A 15,830-nucleotide genomic window follows, 5' to 3' on the forward strand; every position below is an offset into this window, starting at 1 on the left:
ATTCCCATTCCAGCCATCGCAGGTGGGGACCTGCCATGGCACTGACTCGCTGCTGGAGTCGCCTGCTTGCGATGTGAGACGTCTCTGCCCGTTAGCATGAGAGCCCCTCTGTCCATAATGCATGCACGTCACCCGGATGAGGCTTGGCTCGTGTCCCAGGGAGCTTTGAGCCCAAAGGAAGCAAAGCCCCAGTGGGGATGGGGAGGGCTGGGAAGGCACCCAAGTGCTCCATATGCTTGCTGCACCACTCCTGGAGTACAGGATGGGATGGCTCCCCAGGATGTTTGGAGAGGGACTTCTTACACGAGCATGTAGTGATAGGACAAAGGAGAATGGTGTTAAACTGACAGAGGGTAGATCTAGATTAAACATTAGGAAGAAGCTCTTCCCTGTGAGGGTGCTGAGGTGCTGGCACAGGGTGCCCAGAGAAGCTGTGGCTGCCCCATCCCTGGCAGTGTTCAAGGCCAGGTTGGACACAGGGGCTTGGAGCAACCTGCTCTAGTGGAAGGTGTCCCTGTCTATGGCAGGGGGTTGGAACTGGATGAGCTTTAAGGTCCTTCCGATTCTATGATTCTAAGTTGCATTTAGGGACAAAATTTGCCCTGGTGCCCTCCTCCAGCACTGCCTATGGGGGCTGTCCAGTGCCTGTCACCAGAATAGGGCTGCTCTGCGGGCAGTGACTGGTGTGAATGGTATCGGGGGAGCTCCCAAAAAGCAGGGGTTTTTGGTAGGGCTGAGGTGTGCCAGGAGCATCGGCTGACTAACGGGTTGCAGTCTGTGTTGTGCCCCATTGTGCCTGTGTCAGGGGGGGCTGGAGGGAATGAATTTCACCATCTCACATGACCTATAAATACGCCTCTCCCTAAATAGCCTGGCTGCACGGCCCGTGGCAGCCGAGTGGCTCTACCCAGGTCCTAAAATACTTGGGCTGTTTTTGGAGATGAGGGGGGATGGGGAGAGAATGCAGCAGTCTGCAGCGTGCTGCTGTTGCTCTGTTGGGGCTGGCACTTAGCATCCGAGGGCCTTCAGTGTCCCTCTCTCAGGCTGTTCCCCACTGCAAGGGGCTGGTAATCTGGTTTTGGGGTGCATCTTGGTGCCAGCGGACGTGCTCATCAACACCCATTGTGTGGCTGGTACAGCGTGCTGCCCTGCCACCACAGCCTGCCGCTGGCAAGTCCCCATTTCTCACAATCCTGGCTTTGTGCTGCCTCTCTGCGGGAATGATGAGGCCTGAAGCCGTGCCCCATGCTTAACCCTTTCGGGGCAGTGCATTTACCAGAGCAGGCACTGAGGGCTGGTGTTTGCCTGTGGGTAGTGTCCATAGAAGCAGGGTGAGATGAGTATGGCAGGCAGGGATGGGCTTTCTGCCTTCCTTCTGCCTTCATCTCCATTACTTAGCGCTTCTTGAGAGGGGATGAGCAGTGTTCTGCCCCTGTTTGAGCAGCCCTTGTTGGGGACCTCGGTGTCATTCTGCTTCTGCACCCAGCCAAAGGGCAGCATGAGCTTACTGGGGCCAAAAAAACCAAGCCCAAGTGCCTCCCAAGTGCCACTTCATGCTTTGCTGCTTTATCTCATCAAAAGCACTGCTGCTCCAACCACCTTGCTCTGGAGGAGCAGCTCCACACCCTTCCTCTCAAACTTCAGGAAAAAGCAAATTGACAATTAAATATTGCACTTATTACGCTTCTGTGAGGTCTTGAAAGTGTGTCTCAGAGCTGGGCTGGGTGATGCTGTGAACATGTGCCTTAGTTAACTGACGCCTGCCTTCCTACGATGAACCTGCTGCTCTTCTTCCCTGTAATGTCTCAGGTTTGTGACCTGATTTCTGCTCTGACAGAGGTTTCTTTCCTAGTTCTTCAGAAAGCTGTCTGGCCTGGTGGGCTCGTGGGTTTGGGTCCACAGCATGCAAGCAGATTGGTAGCAGGGGTTGTGCATTAGCCCGATGGCGATGTCCCTGCCATTTGTGGTCTTTTAGGCCTGGGACCCTTGGAAACAAAGAGGCACAGAGAGCGTAAAACATGTTTGTAGAGGCGGTGGGACTCTGGAAAGCCGTGGAGGCTGCCTCAGTTTGGGGGAAAAGCATCTGTGCCCAGGCTTGTGAAGGCAGGGGCAGAGCTTTTGGCTGCAGCCCTGCCTTGAGCTGCCCATGCCTGGAAGCAGCTCAGGGCCAGCAGCTTTGTTCATGCCTTCCTGTGCCACAGCTTCCTCTGTGGCTGTGAGGTTTCTCAGCTGAAAGGGCTTTCTTCCAGGATAACCACAGCTGTGCGGGTTTTGGTCTGCTACAGCTGTTATTTCTTTGGAAGAGAGCTAGCAGTCAATGAAAGATGATGGGTGGGAGGATTTGACTGCCTCCTGCGTCAGAGCTGTGCTGAGGGTTTCCTTTCTGAATGACTGGAAGGATTTAACTCTGGGGTTGGGGTGGTGGCGAGGGGACAGTGGCAGACATGCACAGGGGCTGAGCCCAGCTTGGCAGACCTTGTCCTCCCACGTGAGCCCCTAGCTCTGCTGTACCCTGATGACAGGACCAGGCCGAGGGAGGGTTGTTGATGAGAGATCTGATAGCAGAGCACCCGTCCCTCTAGCGTTTGGACTTTGAAACCCAGTGATGGCCCTGCTGGGTGTGAAGCACTGGCTGCCGGATGGGCTGGATGCTTATATTCAGCAGATGGTGCATGGTCCCAGGCTGACTGTGGCAGGTCTCTGTCTCCCATCTCTAAAGCACTCTGCTCCTTGCATGGGTGCTCTCTTCCTACAAAGAGTCCACTGGGAGTGTGGTCCCACTTCAGTCTTGCTCTTAGAGGTGGACGCTGGTTTCCTCTGCCAGCCTGGCCCTGTGATGCAGCCCGCAGCACTGGCTGGGATTGCTGTGCTCCCCCAGGACTGCTGTTCTGCTTGGCCCAGGAATACTGGATAAACAGCCGCCCTGAAGCATGGTGCTTGTGCAGTACAAAACCATTTCCATTTTGTAGAGGAAAGATCTTAATAGCTAGGAGTGTGTGTGTTTTGCCTACAAAGAGATGTACCTGCTTTCTTCTGGGAGGTTCTAGTTGGTTTGTGCTCCCTGTTTCTCTTCAAAATGAGCAGCTGACCTGGCAGGAGCTGGCTCGGGCATGCCTTTGCCTCCCTGTGCTGGTGCATGGTGTAAAGCTGCGTGCAAGTAACCTTTGTGCTGGGCACACAAGTGGGTGAGATGGAAATCCCGCTGAGATAAGCCGAGTTCCTCCATGCTCCTTCTCTGTGGGTGGTTTGGTCTTAGCTCCCCCGAGCACTTCTCTCTGTGTAAGCTGTCAGCTACTTCCCTGAGCTTAATATATCTCAGTGCTGGTCATGTCCTGAAGCCTCCCCCATCGCCTGAGCCACCCTGTGACTTTATCCTTTGGCACAGTTCCTCTTCTGGGAAGATGGGTGTGGGGATTTTGAGGGCTGACCCCCTCACCTTTGCACCCTGCAGGTATGACTCGGGACGGGATGGGTACATTGACCTGATGGAGCTGAAGCTGATGATGGAAAAGCTGGGAGCCCCGCAGACCCACCTGGGGCTGAAGAACATGATCAAGGAGGTGGATGAAGACTTTGATGGGAAGCTCAGCTTCCGCGAGGTGAGGGTGGCCGCAGGAGAAGATGGGGATGTGTCTGTGGGGTGGAGGGAGGAGGCAGCCAGGTCTGTGCTCTGGCTGTAGGTAGCCCTGTCCCCTCTTGTGTTTCTCCAGCTGTGGGGTGCAGTGGAAAAGCAGGTAAGCTTCCCCATGCCATGGGGCTTAAGATGCAGAGCACTGTCAGTGTCCATCTCCAACCCTTCTGTGTGCTTTGGGAGCACATATGAGCCCTGCTGCAGCTGCCTGGGAGTGCTGACAGAGCTTCTTGCTGTACCTGGAAGTGGCACATCCCTTCAGTCACAAGGTCTCATTGCTGGGCTCCTGCGATACAGTGGCTCAGGCCTCATTTTAGGTGCAGGGCAAGGGCTCTGCTCAGAGCAGCTGATCTCATGTGGCACTGGAGGCTTCCTCTGCTAGTTTATACCGTGTCCCTCTCTGCATCAGGCAGTAACCAGCCATGGCAAGCTTCCTGGGGGGTGGTCACCTCCCTGCGCCATGGAACAAATGTGGTGATTCAGCAGTTTAGTGGTGGATGCGGGCTCAGCAGGGACACGCAGTGAACAGGTCTGTCACTGCTGGGCTGAGACCACTGGGAGCAGCATGAACAGGCCAGGAACTGCTGCTAGGCACAGGAGGAGAGGGAGTTTGAGCAGAGACCTTCATGCATTCACAGGTACCCAACTTAACAGGAAGGGGGAGCCCAGATACTAAAACCTTCCGCTTCATCATCTCTTCTTCCCAGGCTTTGGTTGCTGTCTCAGTCAGAAGTATATGTCACACTGTGGCTTTCTAGATTAACTGACATCCCCCTTAGGTAGCAGGAGGGCCAGTGCTGCTTGTGTCCTGCACTGGTTGAGGGCTGTGCTGCTGTCGCACCCCAACAGATGGCTGCAGTGGGGTTGTGCTCTTGCCATGGTGGTGGTTTGGTTGTGGAGACCAGGTGCAGAGCACTCCACAGCTCAGGACATGGGGTTGTTCATTTTTGAGGTTTTGAGGTGTTTGGCAGTGCCTGGGAGGGAGGATGAGCAGCCACAGCCCGTGGCCAGCTGGACTGGTTGGGGTGAGGGGTGACGGGCAGCTCACAGAGCTGATGCTCCATCTCTCCCTGCTTACACCCCCAAAGGGTTTTGCTGCATTTCTTTCCGTACAGGAGGGCAGCAGTACAAGACAGGCCAAAGGCACAGGCTGCGTTACAGGCTCCAGCCCTTAAGAGAGGGGGGGAAAGTATGCAAATCTGGGAAGTGAGAGCCTGTTGCTTTACATCCCTAGGCCATCAGCTCCTTTGGGCAGGGAAGGAGATGCGCCAGGTCAGAGGTGAACTGGGGGGTAGCAAAGAATCTAGTGGAGCAGGAAGAGCACCATTCCCTTGGCCCCAGGTCAGACTGTGATTGCCAAATCACTGTGTGGGCTGGAGGAGCTCTCTGTGTGCCTCCTGGGCCACCCTTCACCCTGGGTGAAGAGCTGGGGACAGCCTCTGGGCTTGCTGCAGGGGCTCCCTATTGTGACAGGTCAGTACCTTTATCCTCAGGACTCTGGAAGGTACCCTGAGCTCCTGACACCAGTGGCAAGGGAGAGCAGCTCCTCTTCTGCTCTTGGACCACAGCCTCCTGCACGGCCACCCATCAGCTGGCATAGTCTGGCTGTGCTTCCAGCCCTTGGCTTGCAGCATGTGGCAGCTGGTGCTGTTGTAGCTTCTTGCCAGATGCAAAATGATGGTCAAACAACCCCCAGCTTGAGCAGCACATGAGTTGGAATGAGGGAGCATTGCTGGCAGAGCTCTGGGGACAAATTACATGGCAGCTTTGGCATGTACCCAGAACTCCTTCTGCAAGGAGCAGGGTGCTGCTTGCTTTATTGCAGATGTGCTGGGTCCAGCTGCTGTGTTGGGGCAGAAGACTGACAAGGAGGCAGGTTTCCCAGTGGGTGAGGAGGCCTGAACTAACCTGTAGCCCTGTCCCACTCTGCTTCCTCTTGTGACAAACAAGCCTGCGGAGGGTGATGAAGCTGACTTGGGGCTCTCTGACAACACAAAGGAAAACCCTGGTTTAAATGAGTGTCTGAACTCAGCAGGGTTGAACTCAAGTGCTGGAGGGCTCCTGTCTGCCTCTCCAGAGAATAACAAGTCCTGACATACCTGCCTGAAGATGTGCTTCTTATGACCTGGGCAGAGAATTGGTAAGGACCTCTTTCACTTGCAATAGGTCACCTTTTGCTGCTGCTTTGGGTAGTGTCATGTCCTCTCATTCTAGGTAAGCTGTTGCCTGGGAAGCAGGCTTGTATGGATTTGACTTGCTGCTGACAAACTGCTGGCCCCCTTAGGAAGGCTGCCTTCTACCAATGACCTCTGAGCGTCCATCAATACATCAACAATTAACTGCGTAATTGCAGCAAAAGAATTTAGGTTTAAAAAGATGAGTACAGTGTGTGGAGGAAACACCTCTGACCACCTGGTTCTAGCATTACCACAGGAAACCAGAGTTAATTGCTATAATAGTAATGTCTAATTGTGGCCACTATCTAGAACCCTCAAAAATCTACCCAATGTCCACCATGCCCACACCAGCTTAAATGCTGACCCACATCAGGTTTGTTGGCAGGGCTGGTGCAAACCACAGCCTTGGGTGGCACTGCTTTCCTGGCAAGCTGTTGTAAGGCTGCTGCTGCCAGTCAGTCCTGTGCCTTCTCTCACATCCCTGAGGCCAGCATGGAGCCTGGTGGGACTGCATAACTGCAGCATCCCTCTGAGACCTGGCAATGGAGGGTAGGTCTTGGATCATGAAGGATGTGAGCAGATACATCTCCTGTGGGGTTAGGGTGGTGGAAAGTGTGTGTGTCATGTCCTCCTTGAGAGCACAGCTTTTAAAGGTACCAACATTATTCACTTTTTTTCCTCTATTGCCATTTTCTTGAGGCTTAGCTGCAGGTGATGGGCCTAGCAAGAGTCTGAAACAGGCTGGGAATGGAAGCTGGATGCAGATTGCTGGTGGTCTCTAGATAGTAAGGACTGATGCCTTGAGGGCAAATAACTGGTGAGGTGAGCTGCAGGTGGTGTGCTGGTGTAAGGATTGCTCCTGTGGAAACCAGCATGATGCCCCATAGTCCACCTTGCTGGGTGCTTGGGGCTGACGTTATGCTGTGTCTGCCCCAAACGGTGATTCAGTCCCTGGTTTCCTTCAGCTCAGCCCGCATTTCATGGCTGTGGCAGCCCATATTCGACCACTGAAGGATCGCTGCCCTATCTTCTAGTTTCAGGATGATTCATGCACAGTTGTACTCATGACTGGATGTTTCCAGCTCCTCCTGGGCAACAGCTGTAGCAGACCTCAGGATTGTGCTGCCTCCGCTGCTCTTTTCCAATGCCAGGAAGTGGGACTCACAGGGTGGAGCAGAAACTGCGAGGAGGAGCCATGACTAACGCCAGCCTGGCTGCCAGCCCTGCGAGTCCCCTGCCTGGTGGTGGAGGGGGAAAGGAACTAGCCTGAGCCCAGCGGAACTGAGCAGAGGGAGAGGATATCTTGGGCAGGATTTGGTTTCTTTCTGAGCGGGATGTTCTGCCTGTTAGCAGAGCATTGTCTAATTTCTTACATGTGTTTGGAGGGGGGAGAGTTCCCTCCCCAGCCACAGTCTGCTTTCTGGCTGCTCTGTGCTGAGCACACACAGGTTATGAGGCAGCAAGCAAAGCCTGGTGACGCTCCCTCTGTGAGAGGCAGCCAGCACTGCTGTCATCTCCACACCCTTCCCCATGGGAGGCCTTTGCATCTCCACCAGCTTCTGCAAGCAACTTAGAATCATGGAATCACAGAATGGTTTGGGTTGGAAATGACCTTAAGATCATCCAGTTCCAACCCCCTGCCATGGGCAGGGACACCTCCCACTAGAGCCGGTTGCTCCAAGCCCTGTCCAACCTGGCCTTGAACGCTGCCAGGGATGGAGTGTTCACTTCTCTGGGCACCCTGTGCCAGCGCTTCACCCCTCTCACAGGAAAGAACTTCTTCCTTATATCTAACCTAAATCTCTCCTGTTTAAGTTTAAACCCATCACCCCTTGTCCTATCACTACAGTCCCTAATGAAGAGACCCTCTCCAACATCCTTCTAGCAGGCAAGCAGATGCTGGGACTCTGCTGCCCTCCGCTGGGACAGCTCAGGCTCCCTGTAGGAAGAGGCCAAGTCCCGAGCCTGGCAGCCCGAGGAGCACAGCACTAGAGGTGTTTGATGTGCCTGTGCTGTTTCAGGAGTTATGGGCAGCCCTGTGTGGTACGTGCAGCCCTCTGCCCTGGACTGAAGCTGTGCGGCTTGGTGCTCCCTTTGAACCGGGGTGACTTGTCCCGGTCTCTGTTCATTCCACAGGATTCCAAGGATTGAGAAACCTTGGGTGGCCAAAAGGAGCTGGCAGTTATAGGACCTCTCAAATGATGCATAGAAAATCCACATCTTAACCTGGAGTTCAGTTAGCAGGTAGAAGGTGGTGCAGAGGTCTTTATTTTTAAGCAGGCAGATCTTTGCATCCTTTCTGTGAAATAAAGTGTGCTTTCCTTGTTTGTTTTCCTGTGCAATTCACATGCCAATATGCACTCTGTTGTAGTGACTCTGGATTAGTTAAATGTCTGTGGTCCAGTGCAGAACAGAGATTCCAAAACAAGTTGTTCTGTGCACAGTTGTTCAAGGCACTCCATCACACGGGCATGCCCATGCTTAGGCTGCTAACTCCTGTTCTCTCTAACTGGAGTGCACTGGTGCCTCTATTCAGGGAGCGTGGGGTTCAGCTGTGAGCCAAGGCCATTTTTGTCCTGCTTTCTTTGTCATGGGAAGTGATTTGAGTCTCCAGAACACTGGGGAAGCTCATGCAGGGCTTGTGAATACACCAGTAGGGTGTGAGGACATAACGAAGTATATCTGAGCCTAGCATATGGTTGTACCAAGCAGGTGGTCTCCTTCCTCTGGCCACGTAGCAGCCCAGGCTCAGTAGGAGCTGTGCTTCACCAGGGCTCTGCTCCCTAGGAAACCCTATTTTCCTATGGGATTCCTACCCCTTTTAGTCTTAAGAGGGCTGTGTACCAATGCTGGGTACAAGTTCCATGGCACTGCTTGGTTTATATAGACCTGGATTCCTTTGCTCAGGAATGTGAATTCCAGCCCCCTGCAGGTGAATGTCTGCGCTGTTCGCGTTTCATTTGAGCCTCACTGAAGAGCTTGGATGTTTTCTGTCTATATTGCTAGTTCCAAGCAGCGGGGGAGCTCGAGGAGGACAGCGGCCTGTTAACTCTTGCGAAGCTCTCAGAGATAGATGTCTCCATTGAGGGAGTCAAAGGAGCCAAGAACTTCTTTGAAGCTAAGGTATGGTGTGGCACAGAGGAACATGAAAAAGCTTTGTACACAGGCCTTAACTGTTGCCGAGACACTGACCCTGCTTGCTTTTGAACAGAAGATATTTCTATACTAATGTCTAGTATTTCTTCCTAGCTAGAAGGATTGTATGTTTCATGCCTCCCACCCCAACCTCAGCCATAGCTTTTCCCTTCAAACTTTGTTGGACTCTTATCTACATCCTTCTTCTGCAAATCAGTCAACACTAGAACAGCTTAATTCACCACCTCTGCTTTGGGTCTTACAGGACCTGCCACAGGGACTGGCCAACCTGTGTCCCTGTGGCTGGGAGCTCTATGGGAAAAGCTGGCTGTCTGCTTTTAAAGACAAAAGTATCCTGGAAACTAATGCAGTAGGGACAGAGTTTCCCATCTTGCAAAACCTCCGTCAACCAGAACACTCTGAGTTCAGTGGTGAATGGAGTGTTTTGGAGTATAAGATTTCGGACATCTCTTTCTCGAGCAGCTCTCTAACGTTTGGAATCAGAATTATTCTACAGGGTCCTGGGGTTGGCAGAAAGATCTTTGCACCATTCAAAGCTGACAAAGCACCCTTTTTGAAAGCTCTCTTGGAGAGAAAATAATCCTGCTTGTTTATACAAGAAGTTTTTTTCCCAAGAGCATAACACAGCTCTTGCACAGCAGATGTACTGAGATGAAAGCTGGAAAAATAGCCAGCAAATAAACAATGTCTCTTTGATCTGCAGATTATCCGTGGTGTAGTATGATGTTCTCAGATTTGGCTGTCATTCAGAACTGTCTTCTGCAGTCGTTTCTCCCACTGTGCACTCACAACTTATGCTATGCTGCCTGCCTACAGAAAGAATGTATGTGACCCAGTACTGACAGCATTGTTTTGGTCACTTGTTAGTGACTTACTAGTGAACGACCTTTCTGTTGTTGATGTTGAAATCAAGCAAGCTAAGAGGTACTGGATGTAAATGCCCAAGCATTGCAGTGTAATTAATACAGAGCACTGGATGGCACAGCAAACAGTTCTCCATTGCTCATCTGGGAGTAGTTTAGGCTCTGGCTCTCCCTCTGCAAGGCTTGACGGGCTTTTCTTTTCTCTCTCTCATAAAGGTTCAAGCCCTCTCTTCAGCCAGTAAGTTTGAAGCAGAGATAAAAGCTGAGCAGGATGAGCGAAAGCGGGAAGAGGAGGAAAGGAAACACCGCCGAGCTGCTTTCAGGGAGTTGAAGTCTGCATTTACCCAGTAACCGACCAGCCAATATGCACTCTGAAATTGCACATGACTTGGTACGTTTCCCAGATCAGGGCTCTACCTGGAGAGAACTGCCTGGATCCTGCCTAAAACTCATTACAGCTTTGTTAGCCTTCCTTTCCTGAAGATCCTCCTGAGTTTAAGGGCACAGTTCTTGCAGTTACTATGCATTCATAACAGTGTGAATCCTAAGAGCTGTGCACATGCTGTTTTGCTCTGAACTGTCAGGAGCACATCACCTTGAAGCAGAAACAGCAGGTAGCAAATCATGGGTGAGCACTGACAAGTGTCGTGCTTGCCTACTTTATTCTTTCCTTATTTTCTATACATTCTTTTTCTCTTAACACCATGTTAATTAATTCTGTGCTTGCAGGCAAGTAGTGAGGTCTTGTGTAAATCAGGGTGTACAAATTACAGCTTGACTTCCTGTATGTTTGTACTGCTGTTGGGTGTTGTCACCCTTTTCTTTCTCAAAGCCCCGTGCCACAGGCACTGTGAAAACACTGTGAAGAGAGTAAGATGGTTACCAGGGACATGGATCAAATGAGTTACCATTTCCTGTAGTATTTTCTGCCACCCAGCATGTTGGAGAGTCTTCCAGTTTTTCTTCTCTGAAGTGCCATAGTAACAAATCTTTCAATAAGAGGCAAGAATTCCCAATACTTTGAAGGGAGGAAGCTGGCTCTGTCTTAAATGAGGAATAGAAAACTGAGTTGCCTGACCATGTATCTTCTTTCACATTCCATCACATTTAGTGTACTGTACGGCTTCACTGTATTTTCCAGCCTTAGGCAGCTGTATCTGTTTTTAAGTGGTATTACCAGCTGGACAGTGCAATAGGATGGCACATTGGGGTTTTCTATTTGGAAATCCTGAATCATGAAGGTGACATTGACTGTGATTTCATTAGAGCCATGACATACCACCAGCCCAGCATACTGAGCAATCCGTGCTCGAGAAGGAAAGAGCAGTAAGGTGAGCACATTTAGCTGAACTGAATTGAGAGGGCTTGCGCTATACTATTAGCCATTTTCTTCTGCAAACACGGGAACCTTGCCCACAAATGTTAAAATGCCCACTGCTTGTCTGGATACATACGCTGTAGGTCACGGCAGGGGAGCTGTGTTCCCTCAGAGACCTTTCTTGAAAGATGGATTTGCTCAAATTCTGCCTCTGCTATTGCCCCAGTTTGTGCTTCTTTTCTTTCCAGAATGAAACTCACCAGTCATGTTTTCATTTGTCTGTTTTGCTTCTTAAACTGTGAGCACTAAACTGTGAGAATGGAATAATAAATAGAAAAACCTCTACTCTTTAATGTCAGGTGAAAGAATTGCTAAACAATTAAACTGTGTATATATATCTTCACAGATTATATTTTATAAATCACGCTTTTTTAGCTAAATATTTATAATTAAATGTTTTTATACTTTACAACAAAGCAGATAATTTCATCTTTCAATTATTTCTCCTGTTGCTGAAATGTACGAATAAAGCATTGTTATCTCCTGTCTTGTCTGTGGTTTATTATAGGTCCCTGAATATACCATTTTGTTCACAAATTACAGTAGTGTTCCCCAAAACTTGATATCTTGACTTGGATGAATGAGGGAAGTATGCTCAGACAGATGCTCAATAGCACTTCCCCTTCTGTGCAGCCGTTGTGGTGTAAAAAGCCCTAATGTTTGCAATTCCTTAGAAAGGGACATGGCTGTGTAAATATTCGAAATACTGTCCACTGCTAAGTGCTGACATCTGAAGGTTTTCAGCCTTCCATTATCTCAAAATAGCCACTGTCTCAGCCCCAGTAGTGCCCCAGCTGGGATCTGGGCAGGTTGCTTCAGCTGCATTTCCCTTTGTGTTTCCTCCTTCTGCATTTATAGAAAGTGAGGGGAGAGGAGGACATCTGAAAATGGGTCCAAGCATCTTGTTCCTACTGTTGCTGATGCACTAAGCTTTGCTGGCATGGTCATTTTGGGAGAGGGAGGGTGTGCTCAGGAGGAGGTTTAACAATGCATTGTTTCAGGTACAGTCCAGTGGTGAAATGGAAGATGTAAATATTTTATCCGGTGTGACTCCTGCTCTGTGTGGTGTCAGCAGCTGATGCTGTGTGTCTGTGAGCCCTTGGGTCTTGGAGGTGAGTGAACATCAGGGTGAAAGCTCCTTAGTCTCTGCCTTCACAGGAAAACTGCAACACTGCAGCTTCTGATTTTCTTTTTTCCTCTCCACAGCATAGCATGCACTGCTGACTCGTGCTGCTTTGCACATGCAGCTGTGTGAGGAGCCTGGGGCAGCAGGAGGAGAGGGTGGGAAAAGGGCTTCCAGTGGGTTTATTTCAATAGGTGCCAGTCAACTCCAGCTGACAAACCTTGATAAGGAAGTGAGCAGTGTGTCTGTGGTAGTTGTGCTCAGTTCAAATAGGTGCTGTTAGCTGTGGCCTTCATTCAATGCAGTGAGCAGTAAGTGCTTTTAGGTGTGCATTCATTTTAAAGTTGCAGCAATGTGTGTTTTGAAGTTAGCTGTGCAAAAATTGACATTGGGAAATTAATTTCGTTCTAAATTGCTCTGTTTTGCTGGCAAGTATTGGTTTGAATAACAGTGTCATTAGGTTATGCAAAAGTACTAAAAAAACTGTTTAGTGAAACCTCCCATCTAATACTTACTGGCTGACAATACTTAATTGTATTTACCTATAATTAGCATACTACAATCCTTGATCCTCTGTCCTTTTATGCCTGATGTCACCACAGGTGGTTCTTAAAGGTCCTGGCAATCCCAACTCTCTTTACTGATACCTGCTGGTACATCAGTACTGGTCTGGCACTCCTGACATACCCCAAGTGGCTCTAAGTAGAGAAGGCTGATGAAAAGCCTGTGGTGCTTTTGGGTCTTTCCCTGAAGGGACAAAGACTTGCCTCAAGTCACCCATCTCCTAGAATGGGAACTCCAGATAGTCCTTGATCCCTGGAGGGGTTTTGTTTAAAGTTTCCCAGAGTAGAAGCTGTACAGTAGAGGAGTCACCAGCACTTCACCCAGCGCTGAGGATGGCTTTGGCCTGTGTGGATACACAGATCACAGTGTGTTTCTCAATGGCGCTTCTGTCACAGCCATTGTTATTGGCTTCAGGGGACAGTGTTTGCTGCCTAGAAAGCACAGCGTAAACACAGTCAAGAGAGAAAGGGAAACAGTATGATCAGGTTCTTTCTGGCTTAGTGTTTAGGGTTTATCTGTGAGGATTAAGGTGACCAAATCATATTTTAACGTTGTGGGAGCATCCAAATAAATTCCTTCCAAGACGGATTGGAGTGACTGAAGTGCTTTATTGTTGACTTTCAAACTCAGCTTGTCACATGTGGGAAAGACATCTTAAAATAATTGTGTGTTGCAGAGCTAGCAGTGTCTTTGTGGTAGTCTGTCTTTTAAGCCATCTGAGGTGACGGATGTGTTGAAGTGACTGACTTGAAAAACTACAGTTGGATGTTCACCTGCCTGCCTTGTCTGTTGCTTTTATTATTTTTAGGGATGTGCCAAAGAGGACATGGAAAAGGGGCTGTTGTGAAGCCATTGACTCTTCTCAGACAAAATCCCTGATATTTTGACAGACAGGAGAGCCACTTTTCCAAATAATGGATGCTGCATCTTTTTGGCTGCTTTATGCCATTATTTACCAGTTCAAGGCTATGCTCTGTGTTTGTAGCTCCACTACTATACTGAAGGAGGCAAGCTGGGGTCGGTGAAAACAATGGGTCAATAAGGAAGTTTTTAGTTTGTTAGGGGTGCCACTTACCTGCATTTGGGGTTTTTAACAGTGGGGATTAATTGAAATGGAAAGCCAGGGCTCTGAAGTACATCATGCCCTCGGTGTCCAGACTAGCTGCTGGGGTGATTTAATGCCCATGTAATATCAGCTGAAGTCCTGTAATTGAAACATGTAGGTATTTACCCACACGGGTACAATCTTGAATTTTCATGACAGTCACCCTGTTCTGTTTCAATGAGCGTTGTGGAAGATTTAAGATACATCTGCTATCACCAAAACCCAAAAATTCATCCAAGTTTCCTTGAGGCACTTTACAAAAGATGCCAGGTTCTGCAAATGAGGCGTGCTTCAGACACTCTCTTCTGGATTTCTTTTGTCTGAATAATACAATGTTTGTGCTAACTGGGATAAAAAGTTTTCCGCAAGTGCTAAACTGCTCCCATCTCAGATAAAGCTTGTCTTAGAACATGTGAGAACATTTCTGAGTCCTCAGACTCATGTTTGGTAAGTAGAATAACAAGGAGCAGCCATTTCTGCAGTGAAATTAGAAGTTCTTACTGACAGCTTGAAATGCAGTGCTGCCCCTCTCCCTCCTCGCACTGTTATTAGTTATTGGCTCAAGCTGTGTGACAACAGGCAGGGGCATCAAATGCAGCTTATTAGAGACCAGCCTTTTGCTAAAGGGAGCTTTGCTTTTACATGCCAGCCTCCCTAAAGGAGGAATTAAATTCTAAGACTTTTGGGTGAAGTAGTCCTATGTTGTTCTAAGCTAAAAATAAGCCCCAAGAATTACAGGCTTTCAAGCCATTAGCTCAGAAGAATCACTTGTGTTCATTGTTGCATCAGTTTTGGCTGGTGTTCAGTGCACAATGACAAGTATTTATTCACCTAGAAGCGGAGGGAGAAAGCTACATGGATTGTGGCTGAAATCACAATTGGAGTGAAATAGTTTCAGCTGAAAACATTTGTACCTTCAATAGTGCGTAAGAGCCAGGAGTAGTTTTTTAGGCTGAAGGAACCACATGGGGCTATTCTGCATCATGGACTAATATGAGTTTGAGGACTAAAAATAAACCAGTATTTTTAGCCAAAAAAAATCATTGAGCTCGTCATTTTTCCCATCAGGAAACTCGGAGTCAAAATATGTCCACCTCATGCCCTTTCCCTGTGAGTGTCAGCATCCTCCTCCCTGGCTGTATCCCACAGCAGCCCACTGGTGCAGGGGGTGAGAGTGGGGCTGACGCCCTCAGCACCCCGGATGCTGCATGTGCTTAAAACAGGGTCACTTCCCAGAGGTAAGGCAGCTCCCTGTGGCCTTGTAGTGCCACCAGTAAAGCTGAGTTACCCACATGTAAGCTAATGGGAGAGAAACGGTAAGGCTGTGGGTGAGAGGTTATATCTTGAGAAAGATAGCCACTGTATGGAAGAGGGCTTAGAGTATTAGGAGTGTTTGCTTAAAAACTTTTAAAAGTGTTAATATCTATGGGTGCGGATAATTATGAAACTTCCTGCGCATGTACCAAAGACATTGCAGCCAAGCCTGGAAGAACTGAAGTTAGAAAGTGTTATACTTCTATACAGTGCATTGATACTAAGACCAGCAAGCAACTTTGCTAAAGGCCTTTGAAGGAAATTCCCTACAAGCTTTCCTTCACCACCAATGTGGGGTCAAAATTCATAACCATTCATGACAATTTGAGACATTTTTATAGTGATACCAAAGTTCTGCCATGGCTTATAGGGCAGAGTGTAAAAAGCATGATGTCTTTTTAATGAGTTTTGTGTCATGAGCAGAATCTTTCTGTGAAGTCTTTAAATGGATAATGCATAGGAAATTAAAAATATTAATTTATCTACTTGTATAGCAAAAAATTGCAGCTTCTTCTTTGG

The 15,830-nt window shown here is 49.1% G+C and overlaps 1 protein-coding gene across 1 annotated transcript; it reads left to right on the forward strand.

The window, feature by feature from the left end:
- The first annotated feature begins 627 nt into the window (after nt 1-627).
- Nucleotides 628-10,755, forward strand: LOC104413331 (EF-hand domain-containing protein D1-like). Its single transcript, XM_010024284.1, has 4 exons — nt 628-641; nt 3,452-3,599; nt 8,815-8,931; nt 10,044-10,755. Exons 1-4 carry the CDS (start codon nt 628-630, stop codon nt 10,176-10,178), a joined length of 414 nt encoding a protein of 137 aa, XP_010022586.1. The 3' UTR covers nt 10,179-10,755.
- The last annotated feature ends 5,075 nt before the right edge of the window (nt 10,756-15,830 follow it).

This window comes from Nestor notabilis, unplaced genomic scaffold (genome assembly GCF_000696875.1).
Source record: "Nestor notabilis isolate BGI_N333 unplaced genomic scaffold, ASM69687v1 scaffold30381, whole genome shotgun sequence".
Taxonomy (NCBI): Eukaryota; Metazoa; Chordata; class Aves; order Psittaciformes; family Psittacidae; genus Nestor; species Nestor notabilis.

What these genes read in the sequence shown, in the direction of transcription:
- LOC104413331 (XM_010024284.1), top strand. An exon ending in GGAAGCTCAGCTTCCGCGAG is followed by an intron (nt 3,600 to 8,814) that starts GTGAGGGTGGCC and finishes CTATATTGCTAG; the next exon opens with TTCCAAGCAGCGGGGGAGCT. An exon ending in AGAACTTCTTTGAAGCTAAG is followed by an intron (nt 8,932 to 10,043) that starts GTATGGTGTGGC and finishes TCTCTCATAAAG; the next exon opens with GTTCAAGCCCTCTCTTCAGC.